The 27,340-nt window shown below is 41.4% G+C and overlaps 1 protein-coding gene across 5 annotated transcripts in view; it reads right to left on the bottom strand.

The window, feature by feature from the left end:
* Positions 1–27,340, bottom strand: part of myo16 (myosin XVI) — a 153,783-nt gene that overhangs the window by 13,256 nt on the left and 113,187 nt on the right. For all 5 annotated transcript variants that reach the window (XM_053626590.1, XM_053626589.1, XM_053626588.1 and 2 more), the window contains exons 22-32: positions 27,173–27,325; positions 21,112–21,312; positions 20,942–21,017; positions 18,304–18,479; positions 16,886–16,966; positions 15,220–15,425; positions 9,354–9,456; positions 9,180–9,276; positions 8,838–9,084; positions 5,582–5,952; positions 3,793–4,986 (exon numbers count right to left, since the gene is read on the bottom strand). In XM_053626590.1, the coding sequence (XP_053482565.1) occupies positions 3,793–4,986; positions 5,582–5,952; positions 8,838–9,084; positions 9,180–9,276; positions 9,354–9,456; positions 15,220–15,425; positions 16,886–16,966; positions 18,304–18,479; positions 20,942–21,017; positions 21,112–21,312; positions 27,173–27,325 (2,905 nt within the window). The remainder of the gene's footprint in view (positions 1–3,792; positions 4,987–5,581; positions 5,953–8,837; positions 9,085–9,179; positions 9,277–9,353; positions 9,457–15,219; positions 15,426–16,885; positions 16,967–18,303; positions 18,480–20,941; positions 21,018–21,111; positions 21,313–27,172; positions 27,326–27,340) is intronic.

Raw genomic sequence — 27,340 nt, forward strand, 5'->3', positions numbered from 1 at the left:
AAAACACAGTGACCATGGGCACATTTGATGCCACATGCTTTTAAAGAGCTTGGGGATGATGATGCATATGTCATCGTAGTTTAAGTAGTCATTTCCTTCTCACATACATTTGCCTTAATGACTACATATGCACACTCTTTCTCCAAGGAATCACATGTGCTTTGCTATGGAATTATAGTACCTATGCACTAACGAGAGGTCTTTGATATTTAATATTTCATGACTATATCATCTTCTGCTCATGTAATATTGATGAGCCTAGTGCTAATACCCTCTATGCCCCCTTTAGCCGCCACCATAAAGGGAGGCGGTGGCTTCTGAGCCTGGATTTTCACATGCTCGCTCGTTTATTACAGATGAACCCTTGTACAGGAATGGTAAAGCAGGGACAGATAAAGTCGAACAGGAGTGTTTCAGTATATGTTTTCTTGGCTCCTTCTGCTTGCTTTAAAGACGGTTATACATTTATATATGCATTAATATACAGTACAATGCATTAATCTGCTTGAGAATAATATTTGCATACACTGTTTAAAGGTAGCTACAGCACATAACTTAGGGCACATTATTGTTGCATTACTCTTTGTGTATCATGGCCCTTTCACAAGTGATGTCAGTAGGTAAAATTTTCGTATGCATGTGAGTTTTGCTTTGCTGTCACCATTGATCAGTCATAGTCTTCATACAAGAGAAGTTACAAAAAAAAATAATAAAATTTTTTAAAAAATTATAAAAAAATTGCTAAAATTGCTAAAAAATGTTAGCAGATTACAATGCATCTGATCTCAATTTGCATTCAACTGGGCATATGGCTCACTACGTAAGTCCAAGAATGGTATTATGTAGTAAGTATGTGGTGACTAGGATACAATTTGGGAACCAGTAATAATAATAATAATAATAAAAATAACAATAATAATCATAATCATTACTACTATTATTATTGATAATACTGATACTACTACTACTACTTCTACTACTACTACTACTAATAATAATATTATATTAATTGTATTACTAATAATTGTACTGACCAATAATAATAATAATAATAATAATAATAATAATAATTATTATTATTATTATAATAGTTTATATATACTATTAATAATATCCAAACGATTAGTAGATTATTAGATTACCATCAATATCAATATTATTACTGATAATTTCTAAGTAAAGATGAGTTAAAGATGGCAGACTAGAAACATAAGATATGTACTAGATATGAAAAGATTAAACAAATCCAAACCAATAAAGATTGTGATAAAATGATTATATTGCCTGTTTTTCTAGCTTATTCTACTTGAGTGCATAGTTTATCTCTACTGCTAATGTTCCTTCTGTCTGTGGCAATATACAATTCTGGGCTCATTAATTTAAAAATGCATTCAATACTAAATCTTTAAGTAATTACACGTGCCCAGTGCACAGAGCAGAAACAATAGACTATCAAATCAACGTTTCATGAAAAGTGTGCAGGCGTGTGTGGGCGGCATGTGTCTTTTAAACACCTGAAAAATGAAATGCATAGACGAATAAGGTTTATTCATGGTGTTCTATAATCATAGTATGATCAAGGATGAGCCATTAGTTACACACCACTCAGAGAAAGGTTTAACATGTAGTCTCCCTCCCTGGCTGTTTATGTTTTCCCAGCGCTCCACTTCATGACTCTAGCTCATAAGTGCACCTGGGTCTAATTAGCAATAGACATGTATTCACATTGTGAAAGCTTGCCATTGTGGGTTGAGCAAAACCAAGCTTCTCTGCAAATTACTCTGCTTTCATGATGCTCATTTTTGGCTGTCTATCGTCTCTGCCCTTTCAGTCACATATATTTATGGTCTTCAACTCACAGCCTAGATCACATTTGTCTTTTAGATGGTGGACATTAATAAAATGGTCAGAGTTTATATCCAACTGCTTCACATTTTTGACACTCATTAATGTATCTTTTAGCACCATCATTTAACACCAATGGAGTTCCAATTGGCATATTTATACTATGCACTAAAAGTATGTACTCTTTTTGTGAAGAAAAAGTACGTACTTTTGAGTGTGTATTAAAAGAGTACGTAAGCACTGGGACATACTAACGTCGTGTAACAGAAGAGAATGTTGTTGCCCGGAAGAGAACTCCATCACCTTAAATAAACTCATGGTTGCATTTCAGCTTTTCTTCATTCATTAGTCCTTATATAATTCATACTATATAATTTTATTTATCATTCCCTTGAGTTATTTTTCCACATTTCACTTGCACCGCTCTAAACTGCATCCTTGAATTCGATGAAGCAAACTGTCCCAAAGCTCCTCCTCCCTCGCATAAGGAGTTGTATTAGCTGAAAGTGTCCACACTTTGAAAATTTACTGGAAATAGTGGACCAGGTACCTTTGGGATTTCAACATTTGGGACATGCTAATTCTCAGCTCGGATACTATTTAGTACGGATAGTACTAAATGCCAATTGGAACGCAGGGCAAGTTATACATCTTCTACATCGAATCCTAAATCTAACCCCAACTTTAACTACAGCATCCACAAAGAAATAGTGTTAAGTTTTCTTTTTTTTGCTTTTGGCCACCAAGAGGTAGTTTGCCCCTGTTTTCCGTGGTTCAGGATATTTTGGTCTTGACAATTCATTCACACGCATACACACAAACACACACAGAGGGGGAAGCCAAGGTGTGGTTAGGGTCGTGGGGAACTGATGCTCATAAATCCATATGATGGGCACGCTTCGGGTTAAGAGCTCTATATTAAAATACAAAGCTTCAGTGGGGAAAGGGGACACTGTGGGTTCAGCACAGTTTCACAACAGACACTTGTACCCATCCCACTACAAACCCACATACTAGGTACAATGTCAGTGGGAAAACAGTCTGGTGTCTCTGTGTTTTTTTTCATGATAAAAGGATCAGTTTTAATGAGTCATGAGACATCCTCACTATGACCCAAAATTAGCAAGACTTGCACCACTGCCATTTTGGATTCTTTGAATGTGTGCATGAGCCATAGCAGGCCAGTATTCATGATCTGTTTGATGGCAAGGTTTGGACAGAGATTCTTTGGTATGGTAACAGCAGCCTCCCACAGGAGAAGAAGCACACCGCCAAGCCATGGCCTGCTGCATTCACACACACCGACTTGACTTTTGTGGTTTTTCAAAAAGCATTGTAGCTTTTTGATGTTGCAAGGCTTGGCTCTCAATAAAAGGAGTCAAACCCTTTTATTTTAAAACCCAACATAATGGGAATTTATATAAAACATCCTTCAGTATCGGGCGCATGGTGGCTTACTGGTTAGCACGTTCGCCTCACACCCCCATGGTTGGGGGTTCGATTCCCACCATGGCCCTGTGTGTGCGGAGTTTGCATGTTCTCCCCGTGCCGCGGGGGATTCCTCCGGGTACTCCGGTTTCCTCCCCCAGTCCAAAGACATGCATGGTAGGCTGATTGGTATGACCATAGTGTATGAATGTGTATGTGATTGTGCCCTGCGATGGATTGGCACCCTGTCCAGGGTGTACCCCGCCTTGTGCCCAATGCTCCCTGGGATAGGCTCCAGGTTTCCCCATGACCCTGAAAAAAAGGATAAAGCGGTATAGAAGATAGGTGGATGGATGGATCCTTCAGTATCTCCACAGGAGTTGTGCACTTGTCTTTGAAGGCAACAGACCTTGAATGAACATACCTTGAAGACAAGTACAAGCTTTTGTCAAAATGACAAACAAATATGGCCCAACAATGAACACATGTACACACACACACACACACACAAAGACTCACTGCTGTCTCTAATCTTCCTCCCGGTTGTGGACTTCCGGAGCAGGCTGCGTCCTGAACTGAAAAGCGTATTTAGCTCATCAAGGGGGCTTGTAAGGGCCCTCCCATTTGCTGGGTTGAACAGCAGTGGTGAGGATGAACACGAGTGTGCTCGTCGTGGCTCTGGCCGAGAAGACTTCATTGGTGAGAAGGGAGGCTTGGCACTGCCCGGGGGTGTCTCTGCTAAACTGTTCCCTCCTTTATGAGTCACTTTAGGGTCTGCATTGGCACGGCTCAGGACCAGGAAGTTCGTTTCAGGGGGGAAGGGGAAGTGCGATGGAGGGCGATACGGTGGTGGAGGAGGAGCTGCGGGTGCGGGTGGAGTTAGCGGTGGAGTAGATTTGTCAGGTATTAATACAGAAAGGCTAGGGGAGGAGTCAGCTCTCTGCCGACTATACTGGGGAGAAAGCGGGCTGCCTCCATCTTGGCTGGAGTAGTTGAGGTTAGTCTCAAACACGGGCAGCTTCTTTACCTCAAGAGGGGTGAGGGGGGACTCGTCCGAGGCTGGAGAGCATGTGACTGGAGATGGAGGAAACACCAGCAGAGGGGGCCTATGTGGTAGGAGGTTGGGGAAAGGAGCCGGAATGTCACATGCAGTCCCATCTTTTTTTGTTCCTTTGTTCCTTTTATCACCATCCCAGCTTTGCTGACGTCCAACCAGCGTTTTTGGATGCTCTATGAGAGCTACGGGTCTCTTGATCTCTAGATTCTGCGGCAGCTTTGCAATACAGCTGAAGGGGGTGGAGTCACATGTTTCAGGCTTGGCAACCTGGGGAACAGTTCCACCCTCATCATGTGGGTAGTACTTCATTTCCTCATAAACAGCCTCATTCTGCTCTGGACTGTGAGGGTTTGTTATGCTCAGAGCCCTGCAGGTGCTCACCATCTCGATGTAGACATCTTCATCGTCCCGGCCTGGCTGTACGCTCAATGTGGCCAAGTGCGGTCCGTCATCAGAGGCTGCCCGCTGAACAAGGCCCATAAAGTGTCCGCTGCGTGCCAGACACGCCAACTTCATGTCTGTAGGGCGCACAGGAGCAGATGAGATCTCCTCATAGGAGCCTGTGAGCTTGGTGTTGGGGCTGCGCTTGGGCTTGGGAGGGGGAATCTTCTTCATGGTGCTGTAGTCGTCGCTGTGAGGACGTGGTTTAGACAGAGCTGTGGACAGACAGAAGAATGGGGGGGGGGGGGGGGGCATTAACACAAAGACCAAAAGCTCAGATATCCTATTGATTTAGATAACGGATATCCTATTGACTTAGACCATCTGTTTTTGAATTTAGCAATGTAGCAGTAAAATTGGACTTTAAAATACTCAATAAAATAAATCAGTTAAATTATTACAAACATAATCACTATGGGAACAGACACACAAAATCCATTCACACGATGCTCAAGGCACGTGTGTGGGCAAATGAGAGACTGAGATACTATGACACTGACTATAATCAACATTACAGAGACTAAGTATTTTTAGCAATCTTATTTTATCTTGTTACTCTCAGGTCAAAATTGTCCTTCTGACCTGGTAATAACAAGATGAAAAAAAGCCATAAAAAAATGTTTTTGGAAAACATGGATATATCAGTCAACAGAATATATCGGTCAAAAATTACACAGAAAACCATTTCTTTTTCTAGGTATTCATAGAGGTGTGGCCCCAGAAATAGAGTAAACCAATTCCTTAACTAGTTATTAAACAGTAAGTTGGTACATGTTGCTGTAACTGGCAGTGTTAGGACTCTGTACATACGGTCAGTGGGGGATAGCTGGGTTTTTGGGGGGCTTCCTGAGGGTGAGACTTGGCCCTCAGCAGGACTGTCCTTAGGAGCAATACTCAGGCCAGCACTCACTGCCTCATAGGATGCACTCAGACGCGTGTTAGGGTCCCTTTTTGGTTTGGGAGGTGGTTGTTTCCGTGGCGACGAGAGTCCTCCACTACAACCCTCTTCACTGCTGTGAGTTACAGACTGAAAGGATGGTTTGATTGATGGCCCAATGCTGGAATGTACCAAGTTGTCTATGACTAGGGGGGTAGGCACGGAACTGGAACGGAAGTGTCTGATAGGACGGCTCCCGGCACGGCCTACAGCGTCGTTCACCCTCACACTTTTCTCTGCAGGCCTGAGAGAAAGATACAGATGTGCACAGTTAATTAAAGCACAGTAAAATGAAACAAACACTGTTCCTCTGTCCCTTTTACTGACAGCACATTTACCTGCATCCTATCAAAAACTTGGATTTCACACCATCCATTCATGTGATTTATTAATGAATGCTTACTCATTTGGACATTAAAAGGTATGATTTTATGAACTGTTTCTCTTTCTAAATCATTTTGTGTCTCTATTTGTTATTTCAGCAGAGGTATATAGCTTATAAAAGTGTGACAAAGGCACAAGAGGTGATTAACATGCTAAACTAGCACTAATAAAATCAATACTGGGATGGATATACAATGTCCTGTCATACTGGCAAACTTCTTCTAGTTAGTGAAAGCCTTTCAGTAAATAATGACTCTTTATTGGTCACATACACATTACAGCACAGTGAAATTCTTTTCTTCGCTTATCCCAGCATGTTAGGAAGTTCAGGTCAGAGTGCAGGGTCAGCCATGATACAGCGCCCCTGGAGCAGAGAGGATTAAGGGCCTTGGTCAAGGGCCCAACAGTGGTAGCTTGGCAATGCTGGGGCTTGAACCACCAACCTTCCAATAAGTAACCCAGAGCCTTAACCATCAAGCCACCACTGCCCCTGAATGTAGAACTTGTATATAAAATGAGTAACACAGAATGTGCCCTGGAGCTTGCGAGCAGTGGATGAATGGCTAAATAGCTTATCTGTTGATTAAACTCTAAGCAGCTTTACAAAGCATGATATGCACACTGATTTTTGTACTTTAATCTGGGACCTCCATCTGTTGGGCCCTGGGGAAGGGGGTGTTGAGAGATGCATGTTTGGTGTGTTGTGGGGGTTGTAAGGTTGTACTTAATACCATAAATAATTTTCCCAAATTGGGTAGCAGGAGCTTTAGTCATCTTGACGATACAGTGGGAAAGAAAAATAGAGAGACAAAGTATTGTACATGTTCATATGTTTAGTACTTTCTTTAGTCCCAGTGAACTTTCTAGAGCTGAAGATTAAGAAAATGACAACCCTGTAAAAGCAGGTAGGAATATCTGCTCATTCGTGAGGAACCAGTTTGTGTGTCCGTCATCTATGCTGACACCTTTGTGTAATTATGAAAGTGATTTCGTGATGATGGCATGTTTGAAAACCAACCTTCATGTAGAGTCTCCTTTAACTGGCCAGGTGGTGAGCAAAATACACACATCTATACCTATATTATTTTTGTCCGTACATACCTTTCCTACCATTCTGGGGCATTTGTTCTCCATTAAGATCTAAATACACTATATGGCCAAAAGTATGTGGACACCTAGCCCTCACACTTATATGTGGGCCTTCCCCTAACTGTTGCGGAAGCACAGAATTGTCTAGAATGTATTTATATGCTGTAGCATTATGATTATTACTTTACTGGATCTAAAGGGCCCCAAAACTCTTCCAGCATGACAATACCCCTGTACACAAAGCGAGGTCCATAAAGACATGGTTTGCTAAGGTTGGTGTGGAAGAACTCGAGTGACCTGCACAGAGCCCTGACCTCAACCAACCTGAACTGGAATGTGGACTGCACCAGGCCTCCGTGTCTGACATCAGGGCCCGACCTCACTAATGCGCTTGTAGCTAAATGGGCACAAATCCCAACATCTAGTGGAAAGATTTCCCAGAAGAGTAGAAGCTTTTATAGCAGCAAAGGGGGAGTCCAACTGTGGCGATGGTGTTCAGCAGCAGTGTCGGGTTCTAGCAAGGACAAAAAGTACAACTTTGGTCTCCTCAAAATGAAGAACCATTTTCCCATATCTCCAACACCTCAATCTCCAAGCTCCTTCATCTGATCTGTGATTCTCTACAGCTTCTTCAGAGTTACTTTTGGCCTCTTGGTTGCTTCTCTGACTTCTACTCTCCTTACCCAGTCACTGATATTTGGTGGATGACCTCCTCTAGACAGAATCACAGTTGTACCATATTCTTTCCAATTTTTTTTTCCAATAATGGGTTCAAGAGTGCTCTGTGGGATGTTCAAAGTTTGAGATATTGTTTACAAGGCAAAACCCTTTTTGGCCTGAGAGTGTTCTGACGTAATGCTGCTGTTTTTCAGGAACATGTGTATTCATTTGCACACAGGTGGACTCCCGTTGGTGACTGCTTGCACCAGAACTAATTCGGGGGTTTCCCCAGTAACGAGGCTGAACACTTATACAATCACAACTTTTACACTTATTTGTAAAGCATTTTGATTATATTGATTTTGATCTCAATTTAATATTATGCGATTGATTTAGGGGCGAAGATTTGTGACGTATAATCCAAATGATATTTATTTCAGTTCCCCCATATGGAGAGGAAGGTGAAAACTTTGGCAGGCAACTGTACACAGCCAGTGTTTTTTTTTTAGGACATCAGAGACTATCAACACATTCCTTTGGAAATTTTTATAAGGATAAGGAAAATTTGTAAACCCTTCAATAAACTGTGGTAATTTTTATATGTCCTAGTTTTAGAATCTAGTGCCTGGAATTAATAAAGTCACTTACAAAGAAAAACAAAAACAAATCATACTGTATATATGCCAAGTAATTCATAACAGTTACTGATTGATGTGTTTTTAATACTGTAAACAGATATAATACTAAGCGGTAACTAAGCTGTAAGGGGTTAAAAATGTTATATGACCCAAAAGGTATTTGAAGTGTCAGTAGTGAAATCTTAATACTATCAATATTTGTGCTAGTATAATTTATCAGCAAAAGTACTCTAACAGTAATGGAAGATTAAACAGAGAATAGTTCACAGCTATATATTGGAAATATTAGGAATATAATGACAAATGTTCCCTCTGATTTACATGCGTCCTGCTATGTTTGGTAGTGGCAGTGGTTCACCTCCTGGGTGAGTCGTCCTCTGTTCCCACAGGTTCAGGTCTCTCTCCCAGTGGAGGAGTGACAACGTGGCCCCGCAGACGATCATTCTCTCGTGCGATATCCGCCGCGTTCTGGATGACTAGGCTGTCGTAAGCACGCAAGCCCAAGTCTTCTGCCCCCTGCAGGAACCGTTGTACATTGCACTGCTCTCTTTGCTGATAGCTCAGCTTACCCCGCACACGGTGCCTCACCAGCCAGCCACGTGCCACTATCATGTGCATGTACACAGTCATACACTTTAGTGATCAAAATACATAAACAGACAATGAAGAGAAAAAAAGTGCTACAGGATGGTGTAATTACCTTTCTGGCAGGTAACGATCTTCTTGTGCAGTTGATGGCAGCGGTCATTCAGGTGGTCAGCTTGCCAGTACCTCAGGAACACTTTGCTGCTTCCCAACTGAGAGCGAGACAGACACGTTTTAAAATTAGCCATGGGTGTGGGACTCAGGTATGCTGAAAAGTACTCTTACTCACCTGCCATCCCTGGAGCTTGCAGTGCTGGAGGACATGGCGGCATTTCTCCTCAGCGGACATCTTCCTCCCTTGTGTCAGTGTGGTGTCCACCAGCTCTCGATATCTGCACCACAAGAAGAGAATACAAGAAGGTTTTGAACACGCTTGTTAATTACTTACTTCTGGTATTAAGTACCATCTACAGTACGATTTCAACTACAGTTTGAAGTCGTTGATAAACGATCTTATAATTCAGTGATTCATCTTAAAGCACATTATATAATAACTACTATGAATTATTCAGTAGCTATAATGAAACAAATAGGAAAGGAACGGTGTCTAGTTATGAAAGTGTAGTTATACAAGTCAGCACCAATCAGGGATCCTGAGAGTTTGAGATTAGATTAGTCTGATGCTAGCTGTTTTGAAACTCAATATCGAAAATTCATATTCCAAGGCATGAAAGCCTAAATTCTCCTCCATGTCCTCGTTTACTGGATTGTTCTCCCATTTGGTGGAGTCCATTTCTGATCAATTTTCTTTCTTGCCAGAAAATAGCACTGCTGATGGGATATAGTTCTGTCAATCACATCTGCCACTTCTGAGATGCTTCTTCTTCAGTTCTGCTGAAGATGTTAATAACAGCACGGGACACAAATGCAATCATGTGTGACTGAATATAAGCCCAAAGAAACAAAGTCTGCTCAAGAGCGAGCCCTTAACAGTAATAATATCTGAACATAACCCAGCCCTCAATGTGAGGTCATGTCCCACTCAAAAGAAAGAAAAACAAAAAGTGCAACATTTCCATCACAATTGGCTGGCCTTTTTCTCGCCGTCTGCCTCTGCACCAGCTCTCTCACCCTGTCTGGCCTGCTGCAGCCTTATTGTAATGCTAACACTCTCACATTCTCTTTCACAAACACAGGCACACGTTCACATTTAAAGGAAAACAAGCTGTGAACTTGGAATGATGTCTCCCAGCTAGCCACTCACAGAAAACAAGTCGTGCTTGCCTCTATAGTGAACGAACAAATGGCAACGCTATAGATCAGGAAAAAGAGAAAAGAAAAATGTATGACTCCATCTGTCTCTAGCCATTCAACATAACAAAACAGCACTGGTACTCAGCTCCACACTAAACACAAACATAAAATGGTAATAAAATATGCTACAGAAGTACTTGTGTGACAGCTTCATTGTAACACTGTTGTACTACTGTGGCAATAATCCTAAAGTGTATCTAATACAGAATTACACAACTGACCATTAAAGCATTTTGACCTTTCAGCATGAAAAAACCCTGGGCCTATCAGATAACAATCGGCTTCATTTCATACCGTCACAACATCAGCCATTATCACAAGACAATCTGAACTATGCTGTCTTCAGTCTCAAAACAATCACAGTCACAAGACCGTCTGGGTTATTTAATCCAGGGTCAACATGGGCTCAGACTAAAGAAGTGTCTGACGTGGTCCGCCTGTCCCTCCTCCTCATTACTCTTTGTCTCTCAATGCTTGTCTCCCTAAATTTTCCAGTCTGTCACTCTCTCGCTCTCTCTCTCTGTCTCTCTCTCCCTCTCTCACTGTCTCTCAGCTGAAAGATTCATGATGTTTACAGCAAAGTAGTGGAAACTTCCAGCGTCATGTGACCAGCGTTGTCCCGATTCATTATCTCACTGGAATGTTATCGTAATCCTTTTATCCGTCACACACAAAAAGTCAGATTAAGAGACAGATACAGCTACCAGGCACCCAGTGATTTCTGAAAATTTCTGAAAACAGCACAGATGATGAAAAGTAGAAAAAAAGTAGAAAGAATATTTAAAAACGGAGAAGAAATGATTGAAATCATAATGAAAGTGGACAAAACAATGCAACAGAGAAAAAAAAACTGGGGCTGAAAAACAATCATATGGAGGAGAAAAAGATCAAATGAAGAAGAAAATACGGTACTGAAAGAGTGGAAGGAGTAGAAGAAGGAAATAAAATCGAAGTGACAATAAAGAGAGGAATATTATAAACCTTGTAAGAAAAGTCTGCAGGATTTACAGTGAGATGTCAACGTGACACAGTGATGGGGCATTGTGTTCCTGGAGGATGATGAGAGCAGAGTCACATTGCAGAGTCACGCTGACAGAAAGAATGAAGTGATCCACTTTTATTCTCACAAGAGGGAACACTGGGCTTTTACTGCAATTACAGCTCTATCAGCACTTTTTAAGCCTCACCTTTCCTAAGCGTCAGGCTAGTCCATCAGTTTCTTTCTTGTGCTTTTGTCCCTCAGATCAGGCTGACCTCTCACAGTCGGAGACTCCCCAATGACATCCATTTCCAGGCCAATCGCTAATACCCTGTAAACGTGCCGCTCCAGTGGAACCCTTCACACCATTACTCATAGTGCCTCCCCACCCTCCCCACAGACACCCACACAACCACACACTGGGCCTCGCTACAGCTAAACTTCTAAATCTGTCTAACCAGGAAGAAAGTGAACTATAAATGCAGCTGACTTCGGTGCCGCCTGACCTCGCTTGACCGGGATCACTGAAATCTAAGCTAAAGGTTTAATAATATGTCCTCTCTGCTGAGTGCATGGAAACCCATGTGCAGGTCAGCAGCTGAGAGGCTTAATGTACAGTTGCTCAATCTGTAGCCACTCACTTCCTCTCATCTTGTGCATTAGCCTTATGTACCCTCACAATGCAAGGAGCGGGCGCCAGCTAGGAGACAACACACTGGGTGAAGTCTACAAGATACCCAGAAATCTGTGAGCTGCCGTGTAAAACCAGCTGGCACCAAAATATCTAGTTTACTGGATTTTAAAAACTAACATTTTTAAAAAAATTATTATTTGATATTTTAGCATTTTATTTTACCACTATACTATGCTCTTGCACTATTGCTATTCACATTTTTGAATGTTACCATGTATTTAAGAAAACAACTATATACATTTTGTAACTTTTTTGATTAAATAAATAATAAAATTCATATTTATTCAGAATAATTTAAATATCCTATAATAAATCATTCTTATGTTTCTTCTTCTTAGTAGTAATAGTAGTAGTAACAGTGATAATGGTAGTGGTAGTAGTAGTAATAGTGGTAATGGTACTAATAGTAGTAGTAGCAGTAGTGATAGTGGTGGTGGTGGTAGTAATGGTAGTAGTAGAAGTGGTAGTAGTGGTACTGCTAATGGTAGTAGTGGTGAAGGTAGAGCTGCACAATTAATCGAATATCGATCGCGATATTATGAACACGATCGACTGCGATATTGCTGTTTAAAGTTCGTCCTCCGCTAATAGAAAACTCCGCTGCAGATCAAATTAAGCGCTTCCTACACTTACAGCCAATCACATAGAGCGACGCAGGGATATCGTCATTTTGTAGTGCCAAAACCCCGAAACAGAGTTAGTATTTTAGCCATTGAGCTGCCAGCTTTGCTTCGAGCTCCAGCGCTTTGCATGAGGTGAAATCATGACATTAACATGATGCTAAATGGCACTACAGAGGTTGTCGGGGACATTAAACGTCACCACGCCGAACAGGAAAAAACTTTGCAGATAAACTCAAGGCTCTACAGTGCGACCATTTCACTCTGTGACTGAAAAGTACTTTGTGCGACTGTGAATAAATATTTATTTGCACCGGTGCGAGTGACCTGTTCGGAGTTGTATAATACAATCCGAATAAAAACTACAACTCCAAAATGCATCTACACCGATCAACAGCTACTTTCAGACTGCTTTTCATCACCTCAGTCAACTGAACAAGTGTGTAAATACTGCAGAGAAGCCATTATGATGACAAGCGTAACACTGTACATCATCTGCTTCAACTTCCCGATCTAACAAACCGCCATCTTTTATTGATCCTGGAAAGTGACCTGAACCTGCGACCTGCTTGTGTAGACACAGCGGCTTCGCGCGGAGTAAATTAATAATAATGCTAATGCTACAAGGTGGGTTTAATTCAAACTTCTTTATTAAAAAATTCCTCACCAATCATAATCAAGAGTAGCAACTGTTCAGTCTGTAAACATACAGTACGCTGCAGCTCTCCATTCACTAACTCTAATTCACTTTAAACTCACGGTTGCCAGATATCATTAGAAAATTCAACTCCAGTTTCCATGTTTTGATTGAGTCCCCCCAAAACACAATATTATCAGCAGACATGGACACTGTACTGGGGAACCCATCTAAAACTGATAAACAAACAAAAATAAAACTACTAAAATGTAGAGACAGAAAATGTGTTTAGTTATAAATAAATCATTTAATATAAAAAAAGATATTATAATAACTTCATTAAATATAAATAAAATTAGAAATGACAATGTTTAATTACGATGGGTTGCATTTAATATCAATTTGACATTAAGCTTAGTTGCTAATAATAAAAATCGGGATTATCATTTTGGTCATAATCGTGCAGCCCTAGGTGAAAGTAGTAGTAGTTGTGGTGGTGGTAGTAATAGTAGTGGTAGAGGTACTGGTAATGTTAGAAATGATGATAGTGGTAGTGGTAGTGGTAGTAGTAGTAGTAGTGGCGGTGATGGTGTTAGTAGTGGTAGTAGTAGTAGTAGTGGTGGTGGTGGTAGTAGTGGTAGTAGTAGTAGTGGTAATGTTAGTAGTGATGATAGTGGTGGTATTAGTAGTAGTAATGGTAGTAGTGTTGGCAATGTTAGAAGTGGTGATAGTGGTGGTAGTAGTAGTAGTAATAGTAGTAGTAGTGGTGGTGGTGGTAGTAATACTGGTAGTAATGGTGGTGGTGGTAGTAGTAGTAGTAGTACTGGTAATGTTAGTAGTGATGATAGTAGTGGTAGTAGTAGTAATAGTAGTGGTGGTAGTAGTAGTGGTGGTAGCAGTAGTAGTGGTACTGGTAATGGTAGTAGTAGTAGTACTAGTGGTTGTGGTACTGGTAATGACAGTAATATTAGTAATAGTGGTGATAGTAGTGGTAATTGTAGTAATAGTGGTAGTAGTAGTAGTACTTGTAGTAATGATAATAATAGTAGTAGTGGTGATAGTAGTAATAGTAGTAGTAGTACTTGTGGTAGTGGTGGTGGAAGTAGTAGTAGTAGTAATGGTAGTAATAGTAGTAGTAGTAATGGTAGTAATGGTAGTAGTAGTAGTTGTAGAAGCATTAGTAGTGGTGATGGTTGTAATAGTGGTAGTGGTAGCAGTAGTAGTGGTAATGGTAGTAATAGCAATGGTAGTAGTAGTAGTAACAGTAGTAGTGGTAATGGTAGTAATAGTAGTAATGGTAGTAATGGTAGTAGTAGTAGTAGTAGTAGCAGCAGTAGTAGTGGTAATGGTAGTAGTAGTAGTAGTGGTAGCAGTAATGGTAGTAATAGTAGTGGTGGTAGTACTACTAGTAGAAGTGCTAGTAGTAGTAGCAGCAGTAACAGCAGTAGTGCTAGTAGTAATAACAGTAATAATGTTTATGTGAGGACAGCATCCAGGTATCTGGAATTCTACTGTAGTAACAAGGTATAAAAAATAGGAACAAAAGTAGTATACAAAAATATCAGACCTAATTCTCCCATTCATTCTTAACTAAAACAGAACCTTATAATACGGAGGAGATTTTTAACTATAACTGCATTTTATTGTTATCCACTGCATTTTATAAAAACATTTTTTTGCCAGTGTCATTCTTTTGGAGGCCACATTTACTGCACCCAGCACTCATCACACTGAAATGTTTTGTAACAAAGTATTATAATAAAATAGCCACTATTTGAAGTTATACCAGACTCAACACATCCGCAAGCTGCATGACAATATCATGACAATGCAAGTCGGTTTTATTCATGTTACTCTGAATCCCTAATTAGAGGACTGAACTCCAGGTCGTAGAAGGCAATTTGAGTGTACCTGGTAAGGAAGCTGGTGAAGGGCATGCGCACTGGGTAGCCATAGCGGATCATGCGCACCATCTCCAGAACTCCCACATATTGCAGTTGAGTGGACACCAGGAAGCTGTCGAAGGCATCGGCCTGGCCTGAGCTGTTGGGCCTCACGCAATGCACAAAGTGAGGAGTGCACAGCTGGAGCTTACTGCTGATCTCTGATAGAGAGTTCTGCACACAGGGGAAGAGAGTAACAGAGAAAGACAGTAGGGCAGCTGTAAGTTTGTGTCTGAAATATAACATGACACCTGGTTGCATCCAGTCTGTCTTTCTGACTTTGTTTACTTCCATTTGGCTGCAGTATTAATCACAGTGTATCGTTCATGACCATCTGACAGCGCTTGTTGCAGGATGATGATGTCATGGGCTCCGGTGTTGAGTCAACATGGCTGCTCGTCATACATTTGACATTTCAATGTGCGGCGCGCAACAAAGGAGTGATACAGGAAGGGAAGCAACGATGTAGAAGGCTTGGCACACAAACACACTGCCGCTCATCCAGACAAACAAACAACCATAACCACAAGTGACACAGACAACATTTACAGATATCTTAGTCATGCAGAGCAACAGTCATTAATAAAACCCAAAAATTGATCTGACATCATTCATAACTGTTTTAAGATTCTATTTGTTTTTCCACAACCTGTTCTTGTACTTCCAGACGCTCAAACAACAAACAAAATGTCATGTGTTAATGAGCTACAGTTTGCTTTGCTTTTTTTTTTTTTGTAGCACGCCAAGAAAAAAACGTCCAGAACTCTGTATGCCTGGCACACACTCACTTTTGCGTCATTGCTGATATGAAGAGCAAAAAGTTCTCTTGCATATGTGTTGTGGTAATGGAAATGAGATCATTTGGAGTGTGTGTGTGTGTGCATGCACTAATAATGTGATGCAGTCTTACTAAGTGGGTGTGTTCTCCTCACCAAGCCCGAAAAATACAAAGGGCTCTTTGCATGGGAAAAGGGCAGACTGTGTGTGTGTTGACATCAGACTGCAGTGAGGGCCCACTCTGTAATGGTGTGTGTATGTGTGACGCCACACATAGACACACCATCACTGTTGTATACTTCTCATTCATATGGCTCACACTAGCATCTAAAACCACAAACTCGTTCTCTCACCCACACACGGGCAAAAAAAAAAAAAAAAAGCTCACTGCCCACAAATGGTTGAGCCCACAAGTTTTACGATGAACAAAACAGCCGGATACTACTTCTATAGCTTTAAACAGATCACACTAGCATCCAAAACCACAGACTCATTCTCCCTCCCACACATACACCCACACACATACAGTCCAAAAACTCTCACCGCCCACAAACTGCACTGCTAAGCCTACAAGGCCAATACTAGAAAAGAACTCAAGCTGAATGTCAGAAAGCTGGAATCTTTGGTTGCGAGTAAATTACATAATGATGTTCACACTGGAGTTATATTTAGATAGGCAGACGCCTGTTTTCTAATTCATAAAATGAATTATGTGAGCTATCTTGTTCCTGGATTGGCTGGATTTAGGAATTTTTGGCCTTGCACCAAAAACACTGTTTAATGATGTGTACACACCGTGTACACAGATCATATGCGCCATAAAGCTGCTTCAACATTAGTCATGTTAGAAAACTCACCCTCAGTTGCACTGCCACAGTGACCGGGCCACAACGCTCCAGCCTCTGCATAAATGATGTGGTTCCTTTCTTCTTCATGAGCTGCAGGGAGCAGAATGAGACAATACAATGTTACGACACACACAAGAGTGGCCATTACACCCATATGTGCTCTTTGAACATCTCGAAAAAAAAGGCAGGCAGGAGGAGCTGGGGTGGACTGGAGAGCTGGGGTGGATGGTTTTCTCTTTAAGTTTTACAAATGCAGCTTGTCATGTTACCATGAAACCGCAAAGCTGCCACCTGGAAGACTTTCCAGTGTCGGAAAACCTAAAGAAACACCTCTAGCTCTGACTATTACTATAACTATGCTGACAATGGAGACTCCTTCCACAACATTTGTGACAAACATTTGTGTCTAGCAACCGACAGGGCTGCTGACCGTAACTGTATATCTACAAAGTGGCACATTCAATAGGCTTACATAATAAAATGGCCTCATAGCCTCAACATTCGTGCTTCTTCACCATATCTCACTTAAACGCCATAAGCTGAACTAACCCAGACTACTCATTTCTGCCGTCTATTATCCCTCTGGAGAAAAACACCATAATGGTACTTCACATTAGCGTTCCCATGGTGCTGTGTGAGCGTAACTAGTGCTTATGTAAGTGCGAGACGGTGGGTTTGTTTTTCATGCAGTGCAGGGTTACAAGGTGAGCTATTGGCTTGTGCTCTGAATGCCTTACATAAGCCTGGGCCAGTTAGACAGCGCAACTGTGCAGCTCATACTGAGCCTACTCACTCATGGCCCAGTGCCCATACATAACCTGCGAATATACAGGAAAACCTGACAGATATAAAAGGGGGGGGGGGCACGAGTCATTCGAGAGAGAACAATAGAAATACATTTGTTTTGTTGTCAGAATGAATCTGGTGATGGAGAATGAGAAAGCAGCCCAGAAAAGGACTAGGACAGATAGAGAACAGTGAGAAGTGTGTGTTATGAATGGGCTGGCTACTGCAGGAGGGAAACAGATCAATAAAAACTATAGGAGTGCATCTGGGGTAACAAGGTCTAATTTTGGCTATTTCCCATTGTACGCTCGATAAGCTAAAAATACTGGCACTCCGTGCTAGAAAGCCACCATCCGCTCATCAGCACCAAGCCTGCTTATCGGCTTATGCCGGCTTGTGTGTGAATGGCATGTGTGTGTATTTGTATGTGCATTTTGTGCATTCACAGAGCCCCAAAATTCTAACACAGCTTTCTAATAACATAATCCTTCGGGATGGACTCCAACGTGACTGACAGTAGATTTCTAATTTGCACATATCTGAAGGAATGCTGTTAGATCTGTCCGTGTATATGTTGATTTACTAAATAAATCAAACACATTTCATCATCTTCTGGGGGAAAAAAAAAAAAAAAAGAGTACCTTTTTGAGCTCCAGATATTTCTGTGCATCTTTGGGTGCGCTGGCTGAGCTTGGCATGTGCAGGAGCAAAGTGCCTTTGGACCTGCGCAGCTGCAGCCGCTGGTTTAGAGGCACCAGGGAGCCTGTCTGAGTCAGCTTACACTGGAACATTTGATGGATGAGCACGTTCTCGCTGGCTGCTCCGAGAGACGAGTGAAAGAGAGAGGGTTGTGAAAAGAAAAAGAAAATAAACATGAGGGTTATATGACTTTGGGGCCTAATTTTGCCAGGCGCCAGTGATAATTGATTCCAATCATTACTGAGCACACACACACACACACACACGGACACACTCACACACATCTGACATGTTTTACAAATCATTTTAATATGACTCTTGAGCCCAGTGAAAGAGTATGATGAGAACGAAACAAAAAAAGGCTGGTGTACAAAACGTACATTTTGGAAATGTCTGAATTTCTAAAGCTTATTGTGGATGAATGTAAGGTTCATATATAATACAAGTTATACACACACATACATACATATAATACACATGAATTGCGCTTTCTCTTTCATGATTAAAAAGAAAACTGTTAGGACTTCTTAAACGAAACACCAGTATTCTCTGGTTGCTAGAGAAAGTGCAAATGATCTCAGGAGACACGACACTATTGCTGCATCTTGAGTCATCCTCAAACTATTCTGGAAATGTATATATGCATTTCCTTACAAATACTCATCCTATACTTGTATACTAAAGGGTAACAACAAAAGTCAGTGATATTACTATTGTATTTGTATTTTAAATTACTGTTTGTTCTGCTGTTGGTTTGTTGTTGTACAGTTGCGACCACCCTATAATTACACATGCATACATGTTCAGGTGTTGTCATGTGTGCTATAGCCACTCTTGTAGTCTGCCTTGTGTCCATGGTTACGTTTATGGTTCTCGGTTTCACAATTTTGCTTGTTTGTTTTGCGCTTTATTCAATCAAAATTGCCCCTTGCGTCCGCCGCCTTCTACAATCCCTGACGCTATGTTGCAGGGTTTTTCCAGAGTGTTTCAATAAAAATTCTACAAATAACAATGCTTCTGGTGCCTTGATTTAAGACAAAGTCAGTTTTTTTTATGCTGTTTGAAGAAATTGTGTCTTATTATAAGCTTTTTTTTTTTTTTGCTAATTATTAATCTCAGATTAAGGGATACATTCTTAAATCAGCTCAATCAAGAGACCAAAATACTCATTTTCTATAAGTCTGTCATGAATAACTGAGTTTTCAAGCTTGACCTTGCTTAATTTTTTGTCTAGGTTTAAGATCCAATAGCATTTCTAAGTGACTAGACATTTTTATACTATATTCAAAAATTCTTACCAAGACAGTTTTGCCTACCCCATTGGCAGATTTTTTTAAAACTTGATTTTTGTACACTGTAATTAGATTTCAGAGTGTCTTGCGTGTTTCAAGAAAGGCATTTTTTGCAGTGCACCAACCCTTTTCCTTGAGATCCTTCCTGCGTGTTTCATCTTCAACCGAAATCTAACCCTCCTGTTTAGTTTTAGTTTTAGAACTTCTTAAGGCAGTAGGTGTGTTCGACTTCGGCTTGATGTAACTGATCGGCGAGAGTTGCCGCTTGCAGCCAGGAAGGAGCTAAAAACAGAGCCGTCAGGTCGGACACTTCCTGCTTCCTGTAGTGATGCTCGCGTGGTGTTTGCTTTCTTTATCGCAGATGAAGTGGATTAGATGTAATATTTTTCAGATAGACAGACGTCTGAATTTTACATGTAGCAACCAGAAACACTTTTCACTGAATAGGTTAAGTTAATACAATGCCTGCACAAGAAGAAAGTTCAACATAAGCCTGAATTATTTAAAAACCAATAAAGTGAGGTATATATATATAAATATATTTTTTTGATAAACATGACATAATATAACATTAAGATCACATGAAAAGGGTTTTTACTGTTATAAAAATACGGATTTGTGAGCCTTAGCGGAACTGAAGCTGTCAGAATAAACAAAATGAAAAGCATGTCATCGTTGTCGTCAGTGAGTCTGGCCAATCGTGAAATAGCTGTGTCATCACCAGAGCTCGTACAGCCGCTCTGGAGAAGCTGCGCTGGCTGAGGGAGCCGGCTGCTCGCGTATCGCTATCGTGGTGAAAAAGTGCCAAAAAAGTCAGACAAAAATTCTAACCGGCATGCACGGATTCAAGTCAGCCGCCGATCGGTCTGCACAGCGCCGTGTGAAATCGAACACACCTAATGATTAGATGGTCAGGTGGGCACGATTATGGTTGGAGCTAAAGTTTTCAGGAAGGCAGATCTCCAAGAACAGGGTTGGCGACCACTGCTGTAAAGCAACTCAGCAACTATTAACAAACACTACACAGTTTGCTTGTATTTTCTCATTTGTAACTCGCTTTGGATAAAAGCATCTGCTAAATGAATAAATGTAAATGTGAATAAATGTGAGTTGAATTGTATGGAGAAGAGGGAAAATCAATTCATCTGAGCTATCAGTAATTAAACAAAGCCTGTCTGGGATGAAAAGTGCTTGAAGGACTGCAGGATAATAATAAACATTCAGAACACTTATAGCAGCAAAAAAGATGATATTTGTGGGCCTGTGGCTCACACAGCGCAGCTCTTACATTTCAGGACAAACAAGATATTTTGAGGCAGAGCATCCCTATTCCTCTCCAAAGATCCTCTGAGGTCATAGCTCATCTGCAAAGCAAGAGACAGGAAGAAATGTACCACTGATTTTCTCAGAGGCATGACAGAGGTTTTAATTAATTTTACAGGTCTCTGTGTTGCTCACCTTCCCGGCGTAGTGTGCAACAGTAAAAGATGGGCCCTGATCTTTTGGTGGGGGGTTGCCGTTTCCATCCTTGGTAGTAAGTAAAACGGCATCGGTAGCGGTGGAGTCCAGCTGGGCCTGGAGTCTCTTATACAGGTTGAGTTCAGAGGGTCTCAGAGACTGACTCTCTTCATCCAGCACACACAGCATGCCCTGGGGCTTCTGCAGCACATAAACACACACACACACACACATACACACACACACACACACACACACATAGAGCTTTGTATTTCATTCACTTATATATGCTGAGGCGTACTGACTATCTCCAATCTAACTGAATCCATATTTCAGTCTGCTTACACCAAATTCCTTTCCCAATTTCCTATCAGCACCTCCCTTCCATCCAGGAAACAGGGCTCGATAAACACACACCATATGGAAGCTTTCTTATAAAACACAAACCAATTCTTTTTATTGTGCAAACACCAAATCTTATGCAAGATACAGAACAGACTCCGGATAGCTAGCAGCCACACGGCAATAAAGAGCACATTGTGAGATATGAATCCATGGGAAAAAGGAGGGTGGAAAGAAAACATTTTTTATTTGTAACACGGAAGGGAACATATGAAATCTTTACACGTGCGTGTGCATGTGTTTGTGTGCGTATGTGTCTGGGCAGTGGGAGGAGGAGTGAACAGTGAGTAACCGAACAGAGAGGGGGAGTGTGTGAGTGTGTGAAGAATGCTGTGTCACTCTTAAGCTCACAAAAGGCTGGCTCAGTTTTATGACTCATAAAATAGTCATCTCAGAAAAGACTAATAGCATCATCACCTCAAAAACTCACTTAACTACACTAAGAGGGTACATGGAGTGGTGTGTTTGTCTGTTTTGTGTGTGTGTGAGTCACTGTGCTATTATAAAGCTGGCAGTAAGCACAGTCATACATTACTGAATCATGACGAGACTGAAGAACCAGGGTTTATGCTAAATAACCCGTCTGAGAAAACAAATCTCTTCAATGATGATTACATGTAAAACTCTCTTGCTAATTATGTCACTCTTATCTACAGAAAACTGGCAAAATCTGCATGACGGAACACAACTCCATGTACTTGCACTCTGTGTATTTGTCTAAGCCCCTGCTGAACAGTGTTGGTGGTGGCCTGGCTGCTTTTGATGGTCAACACATATTTTAAAAATACTGGAAATAAGAAATGGAGTTACTGTTCTCTCTGCCCAGTAAAAAAAAGTAATTATGCCAGTAAAATAGGAAGGCCAGCACGTGCTTCCTCCGAGACATGTAAAGCCAGTGAGTGTAACACACTCACAGGAAAGCATCATAGTATCATAGAAAATATACAACTCTGTCATTCTGGTGTCATGATAGTCAGAAGTGTTCAAGAAGAATCTTCTAAGCAGAATATGAAACTGAAGCCAGAAAATATAAACCTAAATATCACCTGACCTACTCTATAGTGTACAGGTGATGTATACAGGTCTGGAAAAAATTAAGAGACCATCTCTACATGTATGGCAGCCATTCAATTCTAATGTCTGTTGAATTCCAACACAGGCACACCCCATTCTACTGAATGACGTACTGATTAGGTGATCACCTGAACCAAATCTTATTTAACAAGGAAAAGTATAAAAAACTGCTCTAGTCATCACTATCGTCTTGCAGTAGGACCAGCTGGATAGCAAACACAGTGCTAGCAGTACCGCACAAGTAATTGGAATAAAAAAATAACTATTGACCATGCCAAAAGAGTTGAAAAGTTTTGAGTGAGGAAAAGAAGGGTTCAATTCTGGCTTTACTGGCAGATGGATACAGTGAGCGTCAGGCTGCTTCCATCCTTAAATTTTCAAAGACGGCGAGTCATAAGAACAAGGTCAAGTAGCAGTCTTTGGGGACAACAAAGTTACAGACCGGCAGAGGGTGAAAACGACTCTCCACTGACCATGATGACCGCCAACTCGTTTGAATGTCACTCAACAACTGTAGGATGACATCAAATGACCTACAAAAAGAATGGCAAACGGCAGCTGGGGTGAAGTGCATGGTGAGGACGGTTATAAACAGGCTCCTAGGGGCAGGGCAAGTCATGCAAAGATAGAAAAAAGCCCTTTATCAGTGAGAAGCAAAGAAGAGCCAGGCTGAGTTTTGCAAAAGACCATAAAGATTGGACCGTAGAGGACTGGAGTAAGTTTATCTTTTCTGATAACTCCAATTTTCAGCTTTTCCCAACACCTTGGGAGACCTGGAGAGGCCTACAAGACACCAAACTGTGACATTTGGTGGAGGACTGGTGATGATCTGGGGGTGCTTCAGCAAGGCAAATTTGTCTTTGTGAAGGACGCATGAATCAAGCCCAGTACAAGGTTATCCTAGAAGAAAACTTGCTTCCTTCTGCTCTGACAATGTTTCCCAACTCTGAGTATGGGTGTTTCCAGCAGGACAATGCTCCATGCCACACAGCCAGGGCAATCAAGGTGTGGATGGAGGACCACCAGATCAAGACCCGATCATGGCCAGCCCAATCTCCAGACCTGAACCCCATTGAAAACCTCTGGAATGTGATCAAGAGGAAGATGGACAGTCACAAGCCATCAAACAAAGCTGAGCTGCTTGAATTTTTGTGCCAGGAGTGGCATAAAGTCACCCAACATCAATGTGAAAGACTGGTGGAGATCATGCCAAGACGCATGAAAGCTGTGTTTGAAAATCAGGGTTATTCCCCAAAATATTGATTTCTGAACTCTTCCTAAGTTAAAACATTAGTATTGTGCTGTTTAAAAATGATTATGAACTTATTTTCTTTGTATTATTCGAGGTCTGACAACACTGCATCTTTTTTGTTATTTTGACCAGTTGTCATTTTTTGCAAATAAATGCTCTAAATGACAATATTTTTATTTGGAATTTGGGAGAAATGCTAGAATTATAGAATATTTATAGAATAAAGAAAAAAATTTCATTTTACCCAAACACATACCTATAAATAGTAAAACCAGAGATACTGATCATTTTGCAGTGGTCTCTTAATTTTTTCCAAGCTGTATATGTTTCCACCATCTGACTAGTACGGAAGACCATGCAGAGCTTCTTTTTGAAGCGCTCATGTTTCTCCAATTAATTTCAGCAAGCTATAACCTACCATCACCATTATGTGACTCTAACATATCAGAAGTACACTGAGCTCTAAAGGTAATTCTCATATTGTTCTAACATAAGCCACCCTTAGCTGAAACCTGATCTAGATGAGATCCTCTCTACATTATTCTAATGCATTAGATGTACTGTACCAGCTTCCCTTAAGACCCTTAATTATGGCCACTCTCCTCTATCATTTACGTACAGTATCTCACAAAAGTGAGTACACCCCTCACATTTTTGTAAATATATGATTATATCTTTTCATGTGACAACACTGAAGAAATGACACTTTGCTACAATGTAAAGTAGTGAGTGTACAGCTTGTGTAACAGTGTAAATTTGCTGTCCCCTCAAAATAACTCAACACACAGCCATTAATGTCTAAACCGCTGAAAACAAAAGTGAGTACATCCCTAAGTGAAAATGTCCAAATTGGGCCCAAAGTGTCAATATTTTGTGTGGCCACCATTATTTTCCAGCACTGCCTTAACCTTCTTGGGCATGGAGTTCACCAGAGCTTCACAGGTTGCCACTGGAGTCCTCTTCCACTCCTCCATGATAACATCATGGAGCTGGTGTAGACCTTGTGCTCCTCCACCTTCCATTTTAGGATGCCCCACACATGCTCAATAGGGTTTAGGTCTGGAGACATGCTTGGCCAGTCCGTCACCTTCACCCTCAGCTTCTTTAGCAAGGCAGTGGTCGTCTTGGAGGTGTGTTTGGGGTCGTTATCATGCTGGAATACTGCATACTGATCATGCTCTGCTTCAGTATGTCACAGTACATGTTGGCATTCATGGTTCCCTCAATGAACTGTAGCTCCCCAGTGCCGGCAGAACTCATGCAGCCCCAGACCATGACACTCCCACCACCATGCTGTAGGCAAGACACACTTGTCTTTGTACTCCTCACCTGGTTGCCGTCACACACGCTTGACACCATCAGAACCAAATAAGTTTATCTTGGTCTCATCAGACCACAGGACATGGTTCCAGTAATCCATGTCCTTAGTCTGCTTGTCTTCAGCAAACTGTTTGCGGGCTTACTTGTGCATCATCTTTAGAAGAAGCTTCCTTCTGGGACAACAACCATGCAGACCAATTTGATGCAGTGTGTGGCATATGGTCTGAGCACTGACAGGCTGACCCCCCACCACTTCAACCTCTGCAGCAATGCTGGCAGCACTCATACATCTATTTCCCAAAGACAACCTCTGGATATGACACTGAGCATGTGCACTCAACTTCTTTGGTTGACCGTGGCGAGGCCTGTTCTGAGTGGAACCTGTCCTGTTAAACCGCTGTATGGTCTTGGCCACCGTGCTGCAGCTCAGTGTTAGGGTCTTGGCAATCTTCTTATAGCCTAGGCCATCTTTATGTAGAGCAACAATTCTTTTTTTTCAGATCCTCAGAGAGTTCTCTGCCATGAGGTGCCATGTTGAACTTCCAGTGACCAGTTTGAGGGAGTGTGAGAGCGATGACACCAAATTTAACACACCTGCTCCCCATTTACACCTGAGACCTTGTAACACTAACAAGTCACATGACACCGGGGAGGGAAAATGGCTAATTGGGCCCAATTTGGACATTTTCACTTAGGGGTGTACTCACTTTTGTTGCCAGCAGTTTAGACATTAATGGCTGTGTGTTGAGTTATTTTGAGGGGACAGCAAATTTACACTGTTATATAAGCTGTACACTAACTACTTTACATTGTAGCAAAGTGTCATTTCTTCAGTGTTGTCACATTAAAAGATATAATCAAATATTTACAAAAATGTGAGGGGTGTACTCAATTTTGTGAGATACTGTATCAAGTGGAGAACAATACAAGTAGTGTTACTATACAAGATTTATAAGTGTGCAGAGTAGAGGTCTAAGTGCCATTGCAAGTTTTTTTTTGTTTTTGTTTTTTAAATAATGTTGGGTTGGCATTTTATGAGTTGGTTAGGTGTTCACAGAAGAGGTGGGTCTTTAGCTGTTTTTTGAAGATGGTGAGAGATTCTGCGGTCCGGATTGAGGTTGGAAGTTCATTCCACCTCTGAGGAACAGTTAGTGTGTAGGTTCTGGAAAGGGACCTTGAGCCACGCCGAGTAGGTATTACTAAGCGTCAGTTGCTAATCGATCGCAGATTGCGTGAGGGAACGTAAGCCTTCAGGAGAGAGTTGAGGTAGGGAGGTGCTGTTCCAGACAAGGTCTTGTAGGTGAGCATCAAGGCCTTGAATTTGATACGGGCGGCTACAGAAAGCCAGTGGAGGGAGATGAAGAGGGGTGTGACATGGGTTCCTTTGGGCTGGTTGAAGATGAGGCGTGCTGCTGCATTCTGAATCATCTGTAGGGGTTTGATGGAGCTGGCTGGGAGGCCCGAGAGAAGTGAGCTGCAGTACTACTACGTTGCAGTATGTTATGAGTATTAGGGTTTTATTTTTTTATTTTTTTAAACACTATTAAAATAGACAGTTGAACACATATGGCATTTTTTTTCCTCACAAATGTTTTTCTTTTCTTTTTGGAAGCATGTTGAACCCATGAAATAAAGGGTTTATTTTTTCACAGTTATAATGCAGTCTGGAAAGGGTTAACAGGTAGAAAACGAACCATTATTCCTTAGCTATCCTTTCCCATTCTCTCTCCTTTCTAAGGTTAAGATGAATTATTTCCATTAGTCCTTCTCTGTTAAGCATGCAAGTCCCCCTGCTGTGTTGAAATTAACAGAAGAGACCATGTCACAGTGGCTCTCTTATTCCGACTCTTTCTCGTTCCTTTATATACTCTTTCCCAGTCACCTCATACCTCAGTTTCTCTTTCACCATGTCTGTCTATCTCACTCTCCCACACACAAGACACACACAATGTTTGTCTCAATCCATCCCCACACACATACACTCCCCCCCTCTCTCTCTCCATCTTTCTGTACCTGGTAGAAGAAGTCCACAAGTGCAGGCTGACAGGCAGGGTAGCGTACGGTCTCCATGGCGACCCCTTCTTGCAGACATTCCTGCTGTTCTTGCTGGAAGAGCAGCTCTGTGGTGTATTGCTGAATCCGCTCATTTACCATGTTTACGCACAACTACACAGGGGAAAC

This window comes from Ictalurus furcatus, chromosome 6 (genome assembly GCF_023375685.1).
Source record: "Ictalurus furcatus strain D&B chromosome 6, Billie_1.0, whole genome shotgun sequence".
NCBI classification, from domain to species: Eukaryota; Metazoa; Chordata; class Actinopteri; order Siluriformes; family Ictaluridae; genus Ictalurus; species Ictalurus furcatus.